The following is a 22,274-nucleotide window of genomic DNA, read 5'->3' as shown; positions in this document are numbered from 1 at the left end:
CTTTGCTTAAAATGAGCGCGTTTAGGGCCTTCCATGACGTCACGGCTTCTGATTGGTCGCGTGCCGCTCATGTGACTGCCACGCGACCAATCACAAGCCGTGACGTCATTCTCAGGCCCTAAACTCCTCATTCTAGGAATTTAGGACCTGAGAATGACGTCACGGCTTGTGATTGGTCACGTGGCGGTCACATGAGCGGCACGCGACCAATCAGAAGCCGTGACGTCATGGAAGGCCCTAAACGCGCTCATTTTAAGCAAAGAAGGCTGCCGGTTACCAGCGGAGATGTCCAGGGGCCTCCGGAGAGGTGAGTATATCAATATTTTTTATTTTAATTCATTATTTTACACAGTAATATGGATCCCAGGGCCTGAAGGAGAGTTTCCTGTCCTTCAGACCCTGGGAACCATCAGGATACCTTCCGATACTTGGTGTCCCATTGACTTGTATTGGTATCGGGTATCGGTATCGGCGGTATCCGATACTTTTCGGGTATCGGCCGATACTATCCGATACCGATACTTTCAAGTATCGGACGGTATCGCTCAACACTAATTACAACCTCTGCTTAAATAATGTTGTAATCGGATTTGCGTGTGATGCATCAGCACTAAATACTCTAAGATGGTGATGTGAAGTGAGAAAAATATACAAATATTTAGAATTGAGAATCCTCAGTGGTTGATACCTTTTAAAGGCTGACTGAAAAGATGGAACAAATTGCAAGCTTCCAAGACTACTGAGGTCTCTTCATCAGACATACACTAATAAAAAATCTGAAGAATCATATATTTATAGACAACACAGTACAGAAATAATGCAATAGATAAGACAAGTGACGCGAAGCAGAACTATCATTATGGGAGAGGGATAAACAGTTGTGGCCATAAATATTGGAATAGTTTATGGAACAGGTTACTTGCAGTGATGGATGAGGAGCATTGTTGCTCGGGTCTCCCTGAGCATGCTCTGGTGATCTCCGAGTATTTGGATGTGCTCGGAGATTTAGTTTTCTTCACCTCAGCTGCATGATTTACGGCTGCTGGACAGCCTGAATACATGTGGGAATTCCCTAACAAATAGGCATTCCTCACATGTATTCAGCCTGTCCAGCAGCCATAAATCATGCAGTTGAGGCAACGAAAACTAAATCTCCGAGCACATCCAAGTACTCGGAGATCACCCGAGCATGTTCGGGGAGACCCGAGCAACGAGTATACTCGCTCATCACTAGTCACTTGTCTTATCTATTGCATTATTTCTATGCTGTGTTATAAATATGTGATTCTTCAGATTTTGTATTAGTCTTTTGTATTAGTCTATGCCTGATAAGGAGACCTGAGGTGTTCCGAAAGCTTGCAATTTGTTACCATCTTTTCAGTTAGCCATTAAAAGATATCAACTAGGGTTGAGCGAAACGGGTCGGCCATTTTCAGAAGTCGCCGACTTTTGGCAAAGTCGGGTTTCATGAAACCCGACCCGACCCCTGTGTGGGGTCGGCCATGAGGTTGGCGATCTTCTGAATCTGGTATCGAAATTCCGATACCGAGTTCCGATATGTTTGCGATATCGGAAATCGGTATCGGAATCCATATTTAAGTGTAAAATATAGAATCAAAATAAAAAATATTGATATACTCACCCTTGGACGCGCCCTGGTACTAACTGGCAGCCTTCCTTCCTAAGAATGAGCGCGTGAATGACCTGCGGTGACGTCGCGGCTTGTGATTGGTCGCCTGAGCGGTCACATGGGCGGCCGCGACCAATCACAAGCCGTGACATCATCTAAGGCCCTTCACGCGCTCATTCTTAGGAAGGAAGGCTGCCGGAAAGAAGCCGAGGGTGAGTATATTCCTATTAGGTATATACTCACCCTCGGACGCGCCCTGCTTCTTTCCGGCAGCCTTCCTTCTTAAGAATGAGCGCGTGAAGGGCCTTAGATGACGTCACGGCTTGTGATTGGTCGCGGCCACCCATGTGACCGCTCACACGACCAATCACAAGCCGTGACGTCACCGCAGGTCATTCACGCGCTAATTCTTAGGAAGGAAGGCTGCCAGTTAGTACCAGGGCGCGTCCGAGGGTGAGTATATCAATATTTTTTATTTTGATTCTTTATTTTACACTTAAATATGGATCCCAGGGCCTGAAGGAGAGTTTCCTCTCCTTCAGACCCTGGGAACCATAGTATCCCATTGCACTGCATTGGGTTTCGTGTTTCGGCCGACCCCGACCCCGACTTTTTTATAGGATCGGCCGATTTCACTCGACCCGACTTTTGAGAAAGTCGGGTTTCGTGAAATCCGACCTGATCCTATAAAAATAAAAGTCGCTCAACCCTAATATCAACCACTGAGGACTCTCAGTTCTATTTTTCTGTCTACTGGCTAACACGGTACAAAGATATAATATCTTTCCTGTAAGAAAAATATAGGCATAAATTAATTTTATAGGATTAAGTAAATAAAAATTGGCATGTTCATATGTATTCGACCCTTTTGCTTTGAAGCCCCTAAATATTTATAGTGCAAGCAATTAACTTCATAATTCACATGCTTAGTGAAGGGAAGTCCAGTCCACCTGTGTGCAATCTAAGTGTCACATGGTCTGTCAGTATATACACACATTTTCTGAAAGGTCACAGAGGCTGCAACACCATTAAGCAAGAGGCACCAGTAACCAAACCACACCATAAATACCAAGTAGATCTCAAAACAAGTCAGGGACAAAGTTGTGGAGAAGTATACATCAGATTTGGATTGTAAAAATATATCCCAATCTCTGAGTATATCCATTATCATAAAATGTAAAGAACATGGTAGCAAAACAAACCTGCAAAACAAACCTGCTAAGAGGGGGCTTCCCGCCAAATCTCTCAGCCTGGGCAAGAAGTGCATTAATCAGAGAGGCAGCACAAAGGTAACCCTGAAGGAGCTGCAGAGTTCCCAAGCAGAGACTGGAGTATCTGTCCATATGTCCACAATAAGCCATACTCCATTGCTCCATAAAGGTGGCCTTTATGGAAAAGTGGGCAAAAAAAGGTTCTACTTACAATTTTTGGTGTAAGGCTTGTTTTGCATTTGCCAAAATACATGAAGGAAACTCCCCAAGTGTTTTGAGGAATGTACTTTAGTCAGATGAGACCAAAATTGAACTTTTTGGCTACTAAGATACACTATGTCTGGCGCCAAATCAACACAGCTCATCAATCCAAGAACACATCCCCACAGTGAAACATGATGGTGGCAGCATCATGCTGTCAGGATGTTTTTCAGCTACAGGGACAGGGAAAATTGTCCGAGTTGAGGGGAAGATTGATGGTGTGAAATACAGTGATGTTCTTGAGCAAAACCTGTTTCAGTTTGTCAGTGATTTGAAACGCAAAGCTACATAAGAAGGAAATACCAAATCATTTTAAAAAATGTGTAAGCCTAAAAATATATCAGAATATAAACCTACAAAAACTATATTCAAAAATTATGCAGAAAATACGTTAAAATTCATGTTGCTTTATTATTCATATTATGAAGTAATATAAATAAAAATTATTATTATTATCTATATATATGAGGCATCGTGATTACTCGCTAATCCCGCCCCCTGCACAGTAGCTCCGCCCCCCACCACACCACCGCATAATCCTGCCCCCACCCCATTATTACACACAATCCCGTCCCTTCAACACATCACCACACAATCCCGCCCCCAACACATCACCACACATAATCCCGCCCTCCCACCCCATTACCACACATAATCCTGCCACCACATCGCCACACATAATCCCGCCACCCCTCCACATTACTACACATAATCCCGCCCCCACCACATTACCAGATAATCCCACCCCCCACCACATCACCACACATAATCCCACCCCTTCAACACATCACCACACAATCCCACCCCCCAACACATCACCACACATAATCCCACCCTCCCACCCCATTACCACACATAATCCTGCCACCACATCACCACACATAATCCCGCCACCCCACCACATTACCACACATAATCCCACCCCCTACCACATTACCACACATAATCCCGCCCCCCCACCACATTACTACATATAATCCTGCCCCCCACCACATTACCACATAATCCCACCCCTCACCACATTACCACACATAATCCCACCCCCACCACATTACCACACATAATCCCGCCCCCCCACACATTACTACATATAATCCCGCCCCCACCATATTACCACATAATCCCGCCCCCAACACATTACTACATATAATCCCGCCTCCCACCACATTACCACATAATCCCGCCCCCCACCACATTACCACACATAATCCCACCCTCCCACCACATTACTACATATAATCCCGCCCCCCACCACATTACCACATAATCCCGCCCCACACCACATTACCACACATAATCCCACCTCCCACCACATTACCACACAAACCTACCCTCCAGCACACATAATCCCGTCCCCTCACCACATTACCACACATAATCCCGCCCCCCACATTACCACACATAATCCTGCCCCCCACCACATTATCACACATAATCCCGCCCGCCCACCACATTACCACACATAATCCCACTCCCCCCACATTACCACACGAGGCTCCGTCCCCACACATTACCACACAAGGCTCCGTCCCCACACATTACCACATGAGGCTCCGTCCTCACACATTACCACACGAGGCTCCGTCCTCACACATTACCACACGAGGCTCTGTCCCCCCACATTGCCACACGAGGCTCCGTCCCTCCACATTACCACACGAGACTCCGTCCCCACACATTACCACACAAGGCTCCGTCCCCCCACATTACCACACGAGGCTCCACCCCCCCACATTACCACATGAGGCTGCGTCCCCACACATTACCACACGAGGCTCTGTCCCCACACATTACCACACGAGGCTCCGTCCCCACACATTACCACATGAGGCTGCATCCTCACACATTACCACACAAGGCTCTGTCCCCACACATTACCACACGAGGCTCCGTCCCCACACATTACCACACGAGGCTCCGTCCTCACAGATTACCACACGAGGCTCCGTCCCTCCTCATTACCACAAAACTTAACACTATCCAGGAGAATCACATTTCCTCAGTATAATGTACTAATATAGAGAAAATGCACTGTGCAGTAAGTAATAAATATAAATAATGTTCACAGCTGTAGGCATGTTCTTTACATGAACTGATGCAAACCCTCAAAAAACAGTGAATTTCCAGTTTGTGAGGTAACAAAACACAAAAAATGCTGAGGGAGTGTGTGAATACTTTTGCAAGCCACTGTAAGTACACAATGCTATATAATATGATGATTTCAGTATGTTAAGAGGAAAAAACTTAGATGGAAGTGCTTAACACCTCTTTTGCATGTGAATTAAAATGCTAATTTCTTGGGAATACAGCAAGAAATAGACGCTCTACACATGTTAATGAATTTACATTACAAAGACATGCATGCCCATACATACAACATGAAGGCCTGGTGGTGGTGCTGGGGTGCTATTGAGAGATTCCCTTTAAAGCGTCTTTAACTCTGTAAAGTTATTGTCAATGGACCCAGGACCTGACGGGGAACATAGTAGTGTGTGAAGATTTTTTATTACCCCGACCTGGACACATTAACAACAACTTTAAAAAAAGGGAAAACCTCTTTAAGCCAACGTTTACTTATCTGCAACAAAAAAGGAAACATGCCAATAATACATTTGACTGCAGGTATGTAGCAGATTGTTTACTCAGTATTAGTGGAGATTGAAATATGCTACAACACAAACACAAAGTACTTTGTAGCCAAATTGTCCCCATAACCGTGCCCTCGTACAAGTGTTGCCAGACTGCATCCAGAATAGTGAACATTGGTATGATGTAAAAGTTTGGGCACCCCTGATGAGAATTACTGTTATTGTGAACAATTAAGCAAGTTGAAGATGAAATATTTTCTAAAAGGGCTAAAGTTGAAGATTACATATTTGCTCTGTATTTTAGGCAAACAAAAAGATTGTCATTATTTACAATTTAAAAATTACAAAAAGGAAAATGGGCAAATTCTGCAAATTCAGCGCGCCGATCTGGCATCAGTCGAACATCCCTTCGGTGAATATTAGCTACTCACAAATGGCACCCTTACAAAATCCAGCTGCTGCAGCATCTCAATGAGGATGACCCAGATCGGCACATTGAATTTCCAGAATTGGCAAAACAAAAATTGGAACAAGACCCTCAGTTTACACAGAACATTATGTTTAGCGATGAGCAAACTTTTTTAGGTGGGCCATTTATATGGATACACCTAACCTAAATAACATGGGAATGGTGACAGTTTTCTTGCACAGGGTGTCTTGCATTGAAATCTGCTGCAATGACCCAGGTACTGCGTTCACCAGACATCAACACAATTTATATCCGCTCCTCACGTGTTAACCTCTGCCACATGTCAATTGCTGCAAACAAAGAGAAACTTGTAAATAACTCATGAAAGAATAAAGTTATCTTAAAATCAAGCACACCATTGTTTTTCTTGTGAAATTCTCAATAAGTTTGATGTGTCACATGACCCTCTTCCCGTTGGAAAAAAATAAAGTTGGATCCAAAATGGCCAACTTCAAAATGGCCGCCATGGTCACCACCCATCTTAACCCCTCTGTGACCTTTGACGTACTATCCCGTCGAGGTGACCTGGGCCTATCTGACCCTCAACGGGATAGTACGTCATAGCCGATCGGCCGCGCTCACGGGGGGAGCGCGGCCGATCGCGGCCGGGTGTCAGCTGACTATCGCAGCTGACATCCGGCACTATGTGCCAGGAGCGGTCACGGACCGCCCCCGGCACATTAACCCCCGGCACACCGCGATCAAACATGATCGCGATGTGCCGGCGATGCAGGGAAGCATCGCGCAGGGAGGGGGCTCCCTGCGGGCTTCCCTGAGCCCCCCGCAGCAACGCGATGTGATCGCGTTGCTGCGAGGGTCTTACCTCCCTCCCTGCCTGCTCCAGATCCGGATCCAAGATGGCCGCGGATCCGGGTCCTGCAGGGAGGGAGGTGGCTTCACAGAAGCCTGCTCAGAGCAGGCACTGTGAAGCAGCCTGCGCTTCTCTCAGATCGGTGATCTGTCAGAGTGCTATGCAAACTGGCAGATCACCGATCTGTATTGTCCCCCCCTGGGGCAAAGTAAAAAAGTAAAAAAAATTTTTTCCAAATGTGTAAAAAAAAAAATAAAAAAAAAATATTCCAAAATAATGAAAAAAAAAAATAAATATTATTCCCATAAATACATTTCTTTACCTAAATAAAAAAAAAAACAATAAAAGTACACATATTTAGTATCGCCGCATCCGTAACGACCCGACCTATAAAACTGGCCCACTAGTTAACCCCTTAAGTAAACACCGTAAGAAAAAAAAAAAAAAAAACGAGGCAAAAAACAACGCTTTATTATCATACCGCCGAACAAAAAGTGGAATAACACGCGATCAAAAAGACAGATATAAATAAACATGGTACCGCTGAAAGCGTCATCTTGTCCCGCAAATAACGAGCCACCATACAGCATCATCAGCAGAAAAATAAAAAGTTATAGTCCTGAGAATAAAGCGATGCAAAAATAATTATTTTTTCCATAAAATAGTTTTTATCATATAAAAGCGCCAAAACATAAAAAAATAATATAAATGAGATATCGCTGTAATCGTACTGACCCGAGGAATAAAACTGCTTTATCAATTTTACCAAACGCGGAACGGTATAAACGCCTCCCCCAAAAGAAATTCATGAATAGCTGGTTTTTGGTCATTCTGCCTCACAAAAATCGGAATAAAAAGCGATCAAAAAATGTGACGTGCCCAAAAATGTTACCAATAAAAACGTCAACTCGTCCCGCAAAAAACAAGACCTCACATGACTCTGTGGACCAAAATATGGAAAATTTATAGCTCTCAAAATGTGGTAACGCAAAAAATATTTTTTGCAATAAAAAGCGTCTTTCAGTGTGTGACGGCTGCCAATCATAAAAATCCGCTAAAAAACCCGCTATAAAAGTAAATCAAACCCCCCTTCATCACCCCCTTAGTTAGGGAAAAATAAAAAAAAAGTATTTATTTCCATTTTCCCATTAGGGCTAGGGTTAGGGCTAGGGTTGGGGCTAGGGTTAAGGCTACAGTTAGGGTTGGGGCTAAAGTTAGGGTTAGAGTTGGGGCTAAAGTTACGGTTAGGGTTTAGATTACATTTACGGTTGGGAATAGGGTTGGGATTAGGGTTAGGGGTGTGTCAGGGTTAGAGGTGTGGTTAGGGTTACTGTTGGGATTAGGGTTAGGGGTGTGTTTGGATTAGGGTTTCAGTTATAATTGGGGGGTTTCCACTGTTTCGGCACATCAGGGGCTCTCCAAACGCAACATGGCGTCCGATCTCAATTCCAGCCAATTCTGCGTTGAAAAAGTAAAACAGTGCTCCTTCCCTTCCGAGCTCTCCCGTGTGCCCAAACAGGGGTTTACCCCAACATATGGGGTATCAGCGTACTCAGGACAAATAGGACAACAACCTTTGGGGTCCAATTTCTCCTGTTACCCCTAGGAAAATACAAAACTGAGGGCTAAAAAATAATTTTTGTGGGAAAAAAAAGGATTTTTTATTTTCACGGCTCTGCGTTATAAACTGTAGTGAAACACTTGGGGGTTCAAAGTTCTTACAACACATCTAGATAAGTTCCTTGGGGGGTCTAGTTTCCAAAATGGGGTCACTTGTGCGGGGCTTCTACTGTTTAGGTACATTAGGGGCTCTGCAAACGCAATGTGACGCCTGCAGACCATTCCATCTAAGTCTGCATTCCAAATGGCGCTCCTTCCCTTCCGAGCCCTCCCATGCATCCAAACGGTGGTTCCCCCCACATATGGGGTATCAGCGCACTCAGGACAAATTGGACAACAACTTTTGGGGTCCAATTTCTCCTGTTACCCTCGGGAAAATACAAAACTGGGGGCTGAAAAATAATTTTTGTGGGAAAAAATTTTTGTTTTATTTTTACGGCTCTGCATTATAAACTTCTGTGAAGCCCTTGGTGGGTCAAAGCGCTCACCACACATCTAGATAAGTTCCTTAGGGGGTCTACTTTCCAACATGGTGTCACTTGTGGGGGGTTTCTACTGTTTAGGTACATTAGGGGCTCTGCAAACGCAATGTGACGCCTGCAGACCATTCCATCTAAGTCTGCATTCCAAATGGCGCTCCTTCACTTCCGAGCCCTTCCATGCGTCCAAACGGTGGTTTCCCCCCACATATGGTATATCATCGCACTCAGGACAACTTGGACAACAGATTTTGGGGTCCAATTTCTCCTGCTACCCTCGGGAAAATACAAAACTGGGGGCTAAAAAAATAATTTTTGTGGGAAAAAATTTTTGTTTGATTTTTACGGCTCTGCATTATTAACTTCTGTGAAGCCCTTGGTGGGTCAAAGCGCTCAAAACACATCTAGATAAGTTCCTTAGGGGGTCTACTTTCCAAAATGGTGTCACTTGTGGGGGGTTTCAATGTTTAGGCACATCAGTGGCTCTCCAAACGCAACATGGCGTCCCATCTCAATTCCTGTCAATTTTGCATTGAAAAGTCAAACGGTGCTACTTCCCTTCCGAGCTCTCCCATGCGCCCAAACAGTGGTTTATCGCCACATATGGGGTATCAGCGTACTCAGGACAAATTGTACAACAACTGTTGTGGTCCAATTTCTTCTCTTACCCTTGGGAAAATAAAAAATTGGGGGCGAAAAATAATTTTTGTGAAAAAATATGATTTTTTATTTTTACGGTTCTGCATTATAAACTTCTGTGAAGTACTTGGTGGGTCAAAGTGCTCACCACACCTCTAGATAAGTTCCTTAGGGGGTCTACTTTCCAAAATGGTGTCACTTGTGGGGGGTTTCAATGTTTAGGCACATCAGGGGCTCCCCAAACGCAACATGGCGTCCCATCTCAATTCCAGTCAATTTTGCATTGAAAAGTCAAACGGTGCTACTTCCCTTCCGAGCTCTCCCATGTGCCCAAACAGTGGTTTATCGCCACATATTGGGTATCAGCGTACTCAGGACAAATTGTACAACAACTTTTGGGGTCCAATTTCTTCTCTTACCCTTGGGAAAATAAAAAATTGGGGGCGAAAAATAATTTTTGTGAAAAATATGATTTTTTATTTTTACGGTTCTGCATTATAAACTTCTGTGAAGTACTTGGTGGGTCAAAGTGCTCACCACACCTCTAGATAAGTTCCTTAGGGGGTCTACTTTCCAAAATGGTATCACTTGTGGGGGGTTTCAATGTTTAGGCACATCAGGGGCTCCCCAAACGCAACATGGCGTCCCATCTCAATTCCAGTCAATTTTGCATTGAAAAGTCAAATGGCGCTCCTTCGCTTCCGAGCTCTGTCATGCGCCCAAACAGTGGTTTACCCCCACATATGGGGTATCGGCGTACTCAGGACAAATTGTACAACAACTTTTGCGGTCCATTTTCTCCTGTTACCCTTGGTAAAATAAAACAAATTGGAGCTGAAGTAAATTTTTTGTGAAAAAAAGTTAAATGTTCATTTTTATTTAAACATTCCAAAAATTCCTGTGAAGCACCAGAAGGGTTAATAAACTTCTTGAATATGGTTTTGAGCACCTTGAGGGGTGCAGTTTTTAGAATGGTGTCACACATGGGTATTTTCTATCATATAGACCCCTCAAAATGACTTCAAATGAGATGTGGTCCCTAAAAAAAAATGGTGTTGTAAAAATGAGAAATTGCTGGTCAACTTTTAACCCTTATAACTCCCTAACAAAAAAAAATTTTGGTTCCAAAATTGTGCTGATGTAAAGTAGACATGTGGGAAATGTTACTTATTAAGTATTTTGCATGACATATCTCTGTGATTTAAGGGCATAAAAATTCAAAGTTGGAAAATTGCAAAATTTTCAAAATTTTCGCCAAATTTCCATTTTTTCTGCAAATAAACGCAGGTAATATCAAAGAAATTTTACCACTATCATGAAGTACAATATGTCCCGAGAAAACAATGTCAGAATCGCCAAGATCCGTTGAAGCGTTCCAGAGTTATAACCTCATAAAGGGACAGTGGTCAGAATTGTAAAAATTGGCCCGGTCATTAACGTGCGAACCACCCTTGGGGGTGAAGGGGTTAAAAAGTTTTCCCCCTCCCATATACTAATGTGCCACAAGCAGGAAGTTGATATCACCAACCTTTCCCATTTTATTTAGGTGCATTCATATACATGGCCCACCCTGTAGAAGTCATCCTCTTTTCAGCTTCAGCTTTTTTTACAGATGGTGTTAGGTTTCCATCAATAATTTGCTGAAATTTAATTGAATTCATTTTTCCCTCTACCCTGAAATGTTCCCCATGCCATTGGCTGCAATACAACCCCAAAGCAATTTTTGATCCACCCCATGCTTAGTGGTTGGCGAGCTTGTCTTTTCCTAAAATTTTGTGCCCTTTTCTTCCACACATTCCTTTGAGCATTGAGGCCAAAGAGTACTATTTTAACTTCATCCACAGGACTTGTTTCTAAAATGCATCAGGCTTGTTTAGATGTTCTTTTCCTTATTTCTGATGCTGAATTTTATTGGGAGGACACAGGAGAGGTTTTGTTCAGGTGTCTCTGAAGAATAGAACAATGTATGACTACAACTCCAGAGTCTGCTAAATGTTTCTGGAAGTCTTTTCCAATGAAACAGGACTTTTGATTTGCCTCTCTAACAATCCTACGAGCAGTTCTCACTGAAATTTTGCTTGGTCTTCCAGACCTTATCTTGATCTCCACTGTTCCTGTGAACTGCCATTTTTTCACTACATTATGAACTGAGAAAAGAGCAACTTGAAAACGCTTTGCTATCTTCTTAAAGCCTTCTCCCGCTTTGTGGGCCTCCACCATTTTCATTTTCAGAGTGCTAGGCAGTTGCTTAGAAGAACTCATGATTGCTGTTTTTTTGGCACAAGGTTAGAGGCTGTGTTTTTATAAAGTTGGGAAATTTGTATCACCTGGGTTTTCTTAACGATGGTGGTGAACAAGCCATAACCCTAACAGGCTAATTAAGGTCTAAGCATCAGCCCATTTTCTTTTTTGTAATTTTTAAAATTTTTAAAAATTACTATATATATGGGTTTTTTTTGCATAAAATATAAAGGAAATGTGTCATCTTTAAATTTATGCCTTTTAGAGATCATTTAATCTTCAACTTGCTTAACACTAATTTTGACCAGTGGTGCCCAAACTTTACATGCAAATAGTTGCTACACCTACAGAGGCCCATAACTGTGCAACATTTGTTCAGTACAGCACTACTGTTTTCACTAAAATCAGCAGGAAATTAGACATCTACTTAAAGAGTTTGTGTCATAAATGTAAATCCTGTCAATATGGGTCATATGGACGTCATAGAGGGAGGTAAGAGATAGGAACTTCTCTGCTATGATGGTGAAATACTTTCTAAAAGTGGCTCCTGTCCTTCGAGGACCCCATTCACCCAAGCATTGGATATACAGGTCCTTCTCAAAAAATTAGCATATAGTGTTAAATTTCATTATTTACCATAATGTAATGATTACAATTAAACTTTCATATACTATAGATTCATTATCCACCAACTGAAATTTGTCAGGTCTTTTATTGTTTTAATACTGATGATTTTGGCATACAACTCCTGATAACCCAAAAAACCTGTCTCAATAAATTAGCATATTTCACCCGACCAATCAAATAAAAGTGTTTTTTAATACCAAACAAAAAAACCATCAAATAATAATGTTCAGTTATGCACTCAATACTTGGTCGGGAATCCTTTGGCAGAAATGACTGCTTCAATGCGGCGTGGCATGGAGGCAATCAGCCTGTGACACTGCTGAGATGTTATGGAGGCCCAGGATGCTTCAATAGCGGCCTTAAGCTCATCCAGAGTGTTGGGTCTTGCGTCTCTCAACTTTCTCTTCACAATATCCCACAGATTCTCTATGGGGTTCAGGTCAGGAGAGTTGGCAGGCCAATTGAGCACAGTAATACCATGGTCAGTAAACCATTTACCAGTGGTTTTGGCACTGTGAGCAGGTGCCAGGTCGTGCTGAAAAATGAAATCTTCATCTCCATAAAGCATTTCAGCCGATGGAAGCATGAAGTGCTCCAAAATCTCCTGATAGCTAGCTGCATTGACCCTGCCCTTGATGAAACACAGTGGACCAACACCAGCAGCTGACATGGCACCCAACACCATCACTGACTGTGGGTACTTGACACTGGACTTCAGGCATTTTGGCATTTCCTTCTCCCCAGTCTTCCTCCAGACTCTGGCACCTTGATTTCCGAATGACATGCAAAATTTGCTTTCATCAGAAAAAAGTACTTGGAACCACTTAGCAACAGTCCAGTGCTGCTTCTCTGTAGCCCAGGTCAGGCGCTTCTGCCGCTGTTTATGGTTCAAAAGTGGCTTTACCTGGGGAATGCGGCACCTGTAGCCCATTTCCTGCACACGCCTGTGCACGGTGGCTCTGGATGTTTCCACACCAGACTCAGTCCACTGCTTCCTCAGGTTCCGGTCACCTCTTCTCGTTGTACAGCGTTTTCTGCCACATTGTTTCCTTCCAACAGACTTACCATTGAGGTGCCTTGATACAGCACTCTGGGAACAGCCTATTTGTTGAGAAATTTCTTTCTGGGTCTTACCCTCTTGCTTGAGGGTGTCAATGATGGCCTTCTTGACATCTGTCAGGTCGCTAGTCTTACCCATGATGGGGTTTTTGAGTAATGAACCAGGCAGGGAGTTTTTAAAAGCCTCAGGTATCTTTTGCATGTGTTTAGAGTTAATTAGTTGATTCAGAAGATTAGGGTAATAGGTCATTTAGAGAACCTTTTCTTGATATGCTAATTTATTGAGACAGGTTTTTTGGGTTATCAGGAGTTGTATGCCAAAATCATCAGTATTAAAACAATAAAAGACCTGACAAATTTCAGTTGGTGGATAATGAATCTATAGTATATGAAAGTTTAATTGTAATCATTACATTATGGTAAATAATGAAATTTAACACTATATGCTAATTTTTTGAGAAGGACCTGTACAGCCTCTTAATTTAATGGCTGTCGTGTAATGCTACAATTAGTAGACAACACTTCCCCGACAATAACATCTGATCACTTGAAGTCAGACAAGCCAGATCAGCTGAAAAAGATCAGACAACATATTGAAGAGGCAATATTTGTTGCCAAAAAATCCTGCTGCTTATGCAGATTTCCTGCAGCTGTTAGTATTTTCCTTTGCGTGCTTCATATACATAGACATCCCTCTGCTGGCTATTCTTGTAATTGAGTCTCACCGCAGCGTCATAGTGCAGACATAATCTTCTGTATGATACACGATGCAGATTTCCTGCAGAACTGCAGCGGATTTTTCTGCGCAGAAAAGGTGCAGTTCCGCACTGTGATTTACAGTACAATGTAAATCAATGGTAAAAAAAAAAGCTGTGCAGATGGTGCAGAACAATCAGTGCAGAATTGCTGCAGATTTAAAAGAAGTGCATGTCACTTCTTTTGTGCAGTTCTGCAGCGTTTCTGCACCCCTCCATGATAAAAAATCCGCAGTGGTAAAATCTGCACAAAAACTGCACAAAATCCGCAAGAAAAACGCACAAAAACTGCAGAAAATCTGCACCTGTGGATTCTGCCAGGAGATGCAGATTTAGTGCAGAAAATTCTGCACCACATTTCCTACGTGTGCACATATTACAGTACTCTGTGTCTGGGTTCTGGGCACGTCTTTGGTGCAGAAAACCATATTAGATTTTTCCTTACTTTGCAATATCTTGGAGTAATCATTATAATCATGGTAGGTGTTTTCACTGCATGATAAATATACTACAAGTGATGTCCGACAAGCTGTGTGGCACACGGACAGTGATATGTCATTGTGCTGTAATTTCATGGGGTATATATTGCCTGTACAATCTGATCAGTTGCCAGAAGGTAAATGCTTTCTAAATTGTTCAAGGAAAAGGAAATAAGCGGCACATCTGTCCATGATATGTAAAAATGTAGTTCATGCTTTATTCAAGATTCATTAAAAACATGGAATCCCAAAAATATATATAAAAACCTGATGCGTTTCTGGCGTCCAAGCACCCTTAGTCATAGGATAAGGGCGCTTGGATGCCAGAAATGCGTCTGTTTTTTCTATATATATATTTTTGGGATTCAATGTTTTTAATGAATCTTGAATAATGCATGAACTAAATTTTTACATGTCGTGGAGGATGTGGTACTATTTGAACTTTTGGCTGAGCTTCACCAGCAGGATCGGCACCCGACACACAGATTTCAGCCTCTAATATTGGATGACATGGCATGGTGAGCTTCAAAAATACCCCCCTCTCCCCAAGTTGCTTTCTAAATTGCACAACATACGAATGTCAGGGCAGATTTACTAATGCGAATGTGCATCAATGAGTGCGTATCTTTCACTTAGGGGTCACATGGTAACATGACTTCATGGGGGCATGGCTTTACATTTGTAATCAGGACAATCAAGTTTACTTCTGCTTTAACATGTTTTGGTCACTAATGCTCAGTTGCTATACATTTATACTGCATGAATTGATGTTTCATATTTTTACTTTTTTATATATTAACATTAATACTCTTTTGTATGGTATCTGTTTTTGTATTAGGCCAACATTTCTGCTGACCACCCCTTTAGATATTCGTCCTGGAAGAAATGTTATTATAGGAATTGATCTACTACCATCAAGTCCGCCTGTAGTAAAGATTGAGGCTGAAATCTTAACAGACAATGTTACACTGCTTCAAGGAGAAGGATTGTTCCAAAAAGGTAATAATAGAGTAAAGGTGATAAATTAGAATACTGATGTTATGCTAGGTGTTCTGGATTTTCCTGTATGACTATTTAAAGCATTACTAGTCTAAGTTCCCTACACCAAGTCTCATAGATACAAGCCATTGCCATCATCTGATATCGGCACCGCTCCCTCCATCTTCGACAAGTTGTTACCTGGTGGAACGCTACAATGTTTGCCAATGTCACAACTCAATGTAGGTCTATGAGAGCCAGAATGAGGCCAGACAGATGCTCTTATACACTTACATTTAGAGCTTGTGACCGTTAACTCTGACTCCTTGTTTGTGAGTAGTTGCGGTAAAAAAATGGTGGATCGGGACAGGAGTGTCGCTGGGAAGAGCTGACGACAGCTGCTGGTGAGCATAGTGTAATAGTATTAGGGTCAGGGAACATGACACTACTAGCATCACTCTAAGGCTTCGCTCACACTACTGTGTAACTCAGACGAGTGCTAGCTGATATTATATCGGTTAGCTCTCGAACCAATGTTATACTATGGGGTGGTGCAGATCTGATATTTTTTCTCATGCCAATTCGGCACGAAGCTTCGATGTATTCCACTTTCCCCGAATCTGGCTCCGGTGGCTGTGGTATCCACTTCTGGACTACATCGGATTAGGTGGATTACGGTGGACCTTCATGGGATTTTTTTCAATAAATTGGTGAACAAGGGATAGTGTGGTGTGTGATTTTATTTTTGATTACTAGGTTAGTAGTTTGATAGACACCTCTTCATTACTAACCCCAGGGCTTAATGGTAGCGGTGATTTATGAGAAATCACAGCAGTTATCAACCCCAACTACGATTACAGTAGTTGCCACCACCCCAGGGCAATCGGTAGGTGCTAGTCAAAGGCCAGGAAATGTCATGTGCCATTTCTGCAGTGGCTGCGAGTTGGTATTTTTAGGCTGGGAAGGGCCTACTGGGAAGGGCCAAATGACCATGTACCTTCCCAACCTGATAATATAAGCCCACAGCTGTCTGCTTTAGCTATTTGTTTTTTTAAATAGGTTAAACAAGGCTAAACAACTTTAGTACCACATGAAAGGCATGAAAGGGTGCTAGTTTAATATATGTAGGGGGCTTGTGACATTGCATATTTACAGGACATCTATTCTATCTATCTATTTTATCTCTCTGTTCTGATGGTTCTGGCTGTGAATTTACTGTACTTGGCTGATGATATTTTGGGTTTCCTTTGAGATGCGTACATAAAAATCAGGCGGCATATGCATGGTCCGTGTGCCGTCTGATTTTTTATTTTTGCACTCATAAACTTGAATTGGCGAGTTCCGTCCAATATACGCAGTCAGTAACAGCATGTTGCAATTTTTTTTCTCAGTTTTTCTAGAGCTGGGGAAAAGCTTGTTGATGAACATTGCCTCATTTACGAACATTGGTCAGAGTGCAATGTGATGTTTGCTTGCATTGCACTCCTCTGCATTATATACCAGTGTAATCAAGCCCTAAATTCTAAAATATAATAATGTATATACCTCGGTATATACAGGTACGCGCTGAGTAATAGCGAATAGCAAAATGTAAAATGGCGAAATATTAAAGATATAGGTCCTGTATAGTCCGCACAAGAAATAGTAATAATATAGTGTAGTAGTGCCGCTCATCCTTCAGATGAATCCGGGTAACATACTGTCCAAGCAGGTGGCTGCCCCAGCCGGTAGCAGCCACCTAAAACTAACCTCCGGTTTGAAGCGGGATCCTGCAGAGCCGGTGCCGCGTGAGGTGTCAGCGGCACCGGCTCTGCAGGATCCCGCTTCAAACCGGGGCAGCCACCTGCTTGGACAGTATATTGTTACCCGGATTCATCTGAAGGATGAGCGGCACTACTACAGCCTCCTAAAATTGGAAAACTACTAACATTGAAGGTAGGAAAAGCTGTTTACACTCCTTTCCCTAGGTTATCTGCATTCACCAAGTGTTATACAGCTAATTGTTTAAATTGGAAGTATCGGGACACTATATTATTACTATTTCTTGTGCGGACTATACAGGACCTATATCTTTTATATTTCGCCATTTTACATTTTGCTATTCGCAATTACCCAGCGCGTACTTGTATATACCGAGGTATATACATTTTTATATTTTAGATCTTTTACTTACAAACTGTTTGTGGAAGTTTGTTGGTGTCGGTGCAGGGATATATAGCTCAGTGTCACTTAGCGCCACCATATTTAGGTTACATTTAAGCCCTAAACTCTGATCAGAGTTTGAACCGTATGTCATTAACATAATCAAGCCGATTCTCTTGCATGAGAGAATCAACGCTCATGTGACCTTGGCCTAATTCTGAAATACAAAAAAACACTGGATTGGTACTTTAACCCCTTAATGACCAATGATGGACATAGCACATCATGAGCAGGTGTCAGTTCCTGCATCATGACGTCCTATGTTCGTCATGGATTAAAACTGTCACTGTGTGAAAATACTGTGACAGGTCCGTGTTGACATCGATCACTGACAGTTGAGAAGCACGGCAAGAGATTCAGGTACCCAGTTCCGTGGTCCCCGCTCTCTGACCAATGTGATCTGTCAGGCAATCTGACTAACAGATCATAGCATAATATCAACAGGAAGTGCTGAAATATCAGCACTTCCCTACCTGATCACCACTGGGAGCTTGGCGCAACTGACAGCTGTGCAGTAATATCCAGAGTCAGCGCTCACACTGCCCTTGGCTGATTAACCTTCTAGCTGCTGTGATCGATAGCGATCACAGCATTTATAAGGTTGTGAGAGGGAGTGGTCTCCTTCTCTCACCCCCATCTGCACCCCCAGAACAAAATCACGGGGAGCCGATGGTTGGCTTGACACCCGGAGTTCAAATAATGGCCTCCTGGTATGCCAGGTATAGTGGCCTGTGAGACCCAGCCATAGGCAGAGTTTAACAGGCAATATTCCAATGTAATCTGACTAGTGTTGAGCGATACCGTCTGATACTTGAAAGTATCGGTATCGGAAAGTATCGGCCGATACCGGCAAAGTATCGGATCTGATCCGATACCGATACCCGATACCAATACAAGTGAATGGGACTCAAGTATTGGAAGGTATCCCTGATGGTTCCCAGGGTCTGAAGGAGAGGAAACTCTCCTTCAGGCCCTGGGATCCATATTAATGTGTAAAATAAAGAATTAAAATAAAAAATATTGATATACTCACCTCTCCGACGCAGCCTGGACCTTACCGCTGTGAACCGGCAGCCTTCTTTGCTTAAAATGAGCGCATTTATGGCCTTCCATGACGTCACGGCTTCCATGACGTCACGGCTTCCATGACGTCATGACGTCACGGCTTCCATGACGTCACGGCTTCTAGGAATTTAGGACCTGAGAATTACGTCACGGCTTGTGATTGGTCGCGTGGCGGTCACATGAGCGGCACGCGACCAATCAGAAGCTGTGACGTCATGGAAGGCGATAAACGCGCTCATTTTAAGCAAAGAAGGCTGCCGGTTACCAGCGGTGATGTCCAGGGGCCTCCGGACAGGTGAGTATATCAATATTTTTTATTTTAATTCTTTATTTTACACATTAATGTTGTTTCGATACCGATTCCCGATACCACAAAAGTATCGGATCTCGGTATCGGAATTCCGATACCGCAAGTATCGGCCGATACCCGATACTTGCGGTATCGGAATGCTCAACACTAAATCTGACAGGTTTAATGCGTTTCAGTGCTGATGCATTGCTATGCATGAGTCCAGTGATCAGAGTAATAAAAAAACTACCATAGAGAGACTTAGTAAAAAAGTTAAATAAGTTAAGAAAAATTGAAACATTTTAAGCAAATAAAAAAATAAAATAAAGAACAAAAAGTATTACACCAATAAATACACATATTTATGTAAAAACCAAAAAAACTACACATATTTGCTATTGCAGAGTCCAGAACAGCCCGATCTAAACAACTGTCAAACCAACTAACTCCTAGAGGAAACGATGTAAAAAAAAAAAGAGGCAAAAAACTCTACTTTTTCTTCATAGCACTGGAAAAAAGTAGAATAGAACGCCATCAATAAGACGAAAGTAAATAAAAATGGTTGAAAAAAAAGCAGCCAAACAGCTCCATCAGCATAAAAATAGAAAAGCTATAACTCTCTGAAAACAGCGATGCAGAAAGAATATTTTTTTTCTATTAAATAGTTTTTATTGTGTAGAAGCGGCAAAACATAAAAACCCCACAAACGTGTTATCGTTGTAAATGTACTGACCCAAAGAATAAAGCTGTCTATCACTTTTACCACACCTTGAACAACATAAAAGAAAAAAATAAAACAATACCTGAATTTGTTGGTGTTTGTTCATTCTGCCTTCCAAAAATCAGAATAGAAAGCGATGGGTGCATTTACTTTTTACCCATAATGTTAGGAACACTAGTTTCCAAATTATTGGCCAGTCTAAACAGGCCCAATCACCAGACAAACGAGCAAAATGTTTGTTCGAATGGTGAAATGTTTTTAAAGTTTGCTTAAAAATATCCATTCTCAGTAGCAAATTGTCTTTGTAACCAGAAAGTGCTAGCAAGAACAATGACAGTCTATTTGCACAAAAATATCTATTAACAATTGTTCTATGCACATCGATGTTCAGATGGCATGTACAAACAGGGTATTAAACATCTACTAATTGGCTTGCATGTACACAATCGGCAGTCATTTATTGGACACTATCCACATGTAAAAATGCACCCTAAGGCCTGCTTCACATGTCCTGGTGAATTCTGTACAGGAAAAAACAGTACTGGTGAGATCCGTGGTCCATGTCTGTGTGCCATCTGTATGTACATATGTGAGATCTGTGTGTCCATCTGTCTTTGTGTCCGTGTTTCACATCTATGTGCAATCCATATGAAGTCTGTGTGTCCGTCTAACACGTACTGGTGCCTGGGAAAATCAGTATAGTTCGTGCTGATCCCAGTCGCCAGCTGCTGAACTCAGATCTCATCATTGTTGCTTAGTCTCCCAGAGATTAGGAGAAAATGATGGGAGTTGTATTGAGTTGCAACTGTGTCCCTCCTGTGTAAAATAAATAATTGCCGCTTACACCTAAAGAACATCTCTAGAATCTGCCCTTTTCTCACCATGGAAACAACAAAAACCCTCACTGTTGCCCTGATCCACTCCTGCCTGGACTACTGTAATGCTCTATTAATTGCCCCCCCCCTCACTCGACTTTCCCCTCTCCAGTCCATCCTTAATGCATCAGGCATGATCATCCATCTGGCTATTCGGTCCGCTCTTCACCAGTCTATTTATTGGCTGCCCATTCATTATAGGATCCAATTCAAACTGCTTGTTCTCACCCACAAAGCTCTCCATAGTGCGGCACCCCCTACATCTCCTCCCTCATTTCTGTTTATCAGCCTACCCACTCGTTATGCTCTGCAAATGACTTTTGACTAACCTCTGCACTAATCAATACCTCCCACTTTCGGCTTCTAGACTTATCCCGCTTTGCACCAATCGTCTGGAATGCTCTACCCCAAGAAATAAGGACTATCCACACCTTGCACAGTTTTAAACGCTCCCTCAAAGCACATTTGTTCGGAGTGGCCTATCATGTTCTCTAATCAAAGTAATTTTATGTGTGTGTATGTAGCCCATTCACTATCTGAGAATAACCCTCCAACAAACTCCACTGCACCCAACAGCACCACAAATACTGGCTGGGGTCCAGCTCATGTAGCCTTTATCTATCCCCCACGCCCTCAAGATGGTTGGACCATCATTGTAAATACGCTCCTGTACTTTGTGTCTCCCCAACCTCATTGTAGATTGCAAGCTCTCACGAGCAGGGTCGTCTTATTTTGCATTAATTATTGTATTGTTAACGTTGTTACTTATGACTGTTGTGTATGAAACTGTTAAACTGTAAAGCGCTGCAGAATATGTTGGTGCTATATAAATAAACGAGCAGAGGAAAAGCCCATGTCTGGGAGCTGAATTTAATAATCTAGGAAAGGGGCAATATCCCAAAAGGTTCCTAGGCTATTAACCCCTTCCCGACCTGTGACGCCACGTAGGCATCATGAAAGTCGGTGCCAATCCGACCTGTGACGCCTTTGTGGTGTCATGGAGGGATTGCATCCCTGCAGATTGGGTGAAAGGGTTAATTCCAATTTCACCTGATCTGCAGGGACAGAGGGAGTGGTACTTCAGCCCAGGGGGGGTGGCTTCGCCCCCCCCCCCGTGGCTACAATCGCTCTGATTGGCTGTTGAAAGTGAAACAGCCAATCAGAGCAATTTGTAATATTTCACCCATGAAAAGTGGTGAAATATTACAATCCAGCCATGGCCGATGTTGCAATATCATCAGCCATGGCTGGAAACCCTGATCTGCCCCCCGCCAC

General features: G+C 42.6%; 1 protein-coding gene across 2 annotated transcripts in view; it reads left to right on the top strand.

Moving 5' to 3' along the window:
• The window catches only part of CD109 (CD109 molecule), a 444,636-nt gene that overhangs the window by 5,799 nt on the left and 416,563 nt on the right, over positions 1–22,274 (top strand). For both annotated transcript variants that reach the window (XM_077289898.1, XM_077289899.1), the window contains one exon: positions 15,708–15,868. In XM_077289898.1, the coding sequence (XP_077146013.1) occupies positions 15,708–15,868 (161 nt within the window). The remainder of the gene's footprint in view (positions 1–15,707; positions 15,869–22,274) is intronic.

This window comes from Ranitomeya variabilis, chromosome 2 (assembly GCF_051348905.1).
Source record: "Ranitomeya variabilis isolate aRanVar5 chromosome 2, aRanVar5.hap1, whole genome shotgun sequence".
In the NCBI taxonomy this organism is placed as follows: domain Eukaryota; kingdom Metazoa; phylum Chordata; class Amphibia; order Anura; family Dendrobatidae; genus Ranitomeya; species Ranitomeya variabilis.
The sequence above is the reverse complement of the archived record's forward strand: the minus strand, read 5'-3'. Positions and strand labels throughout refer to the sequence as shown.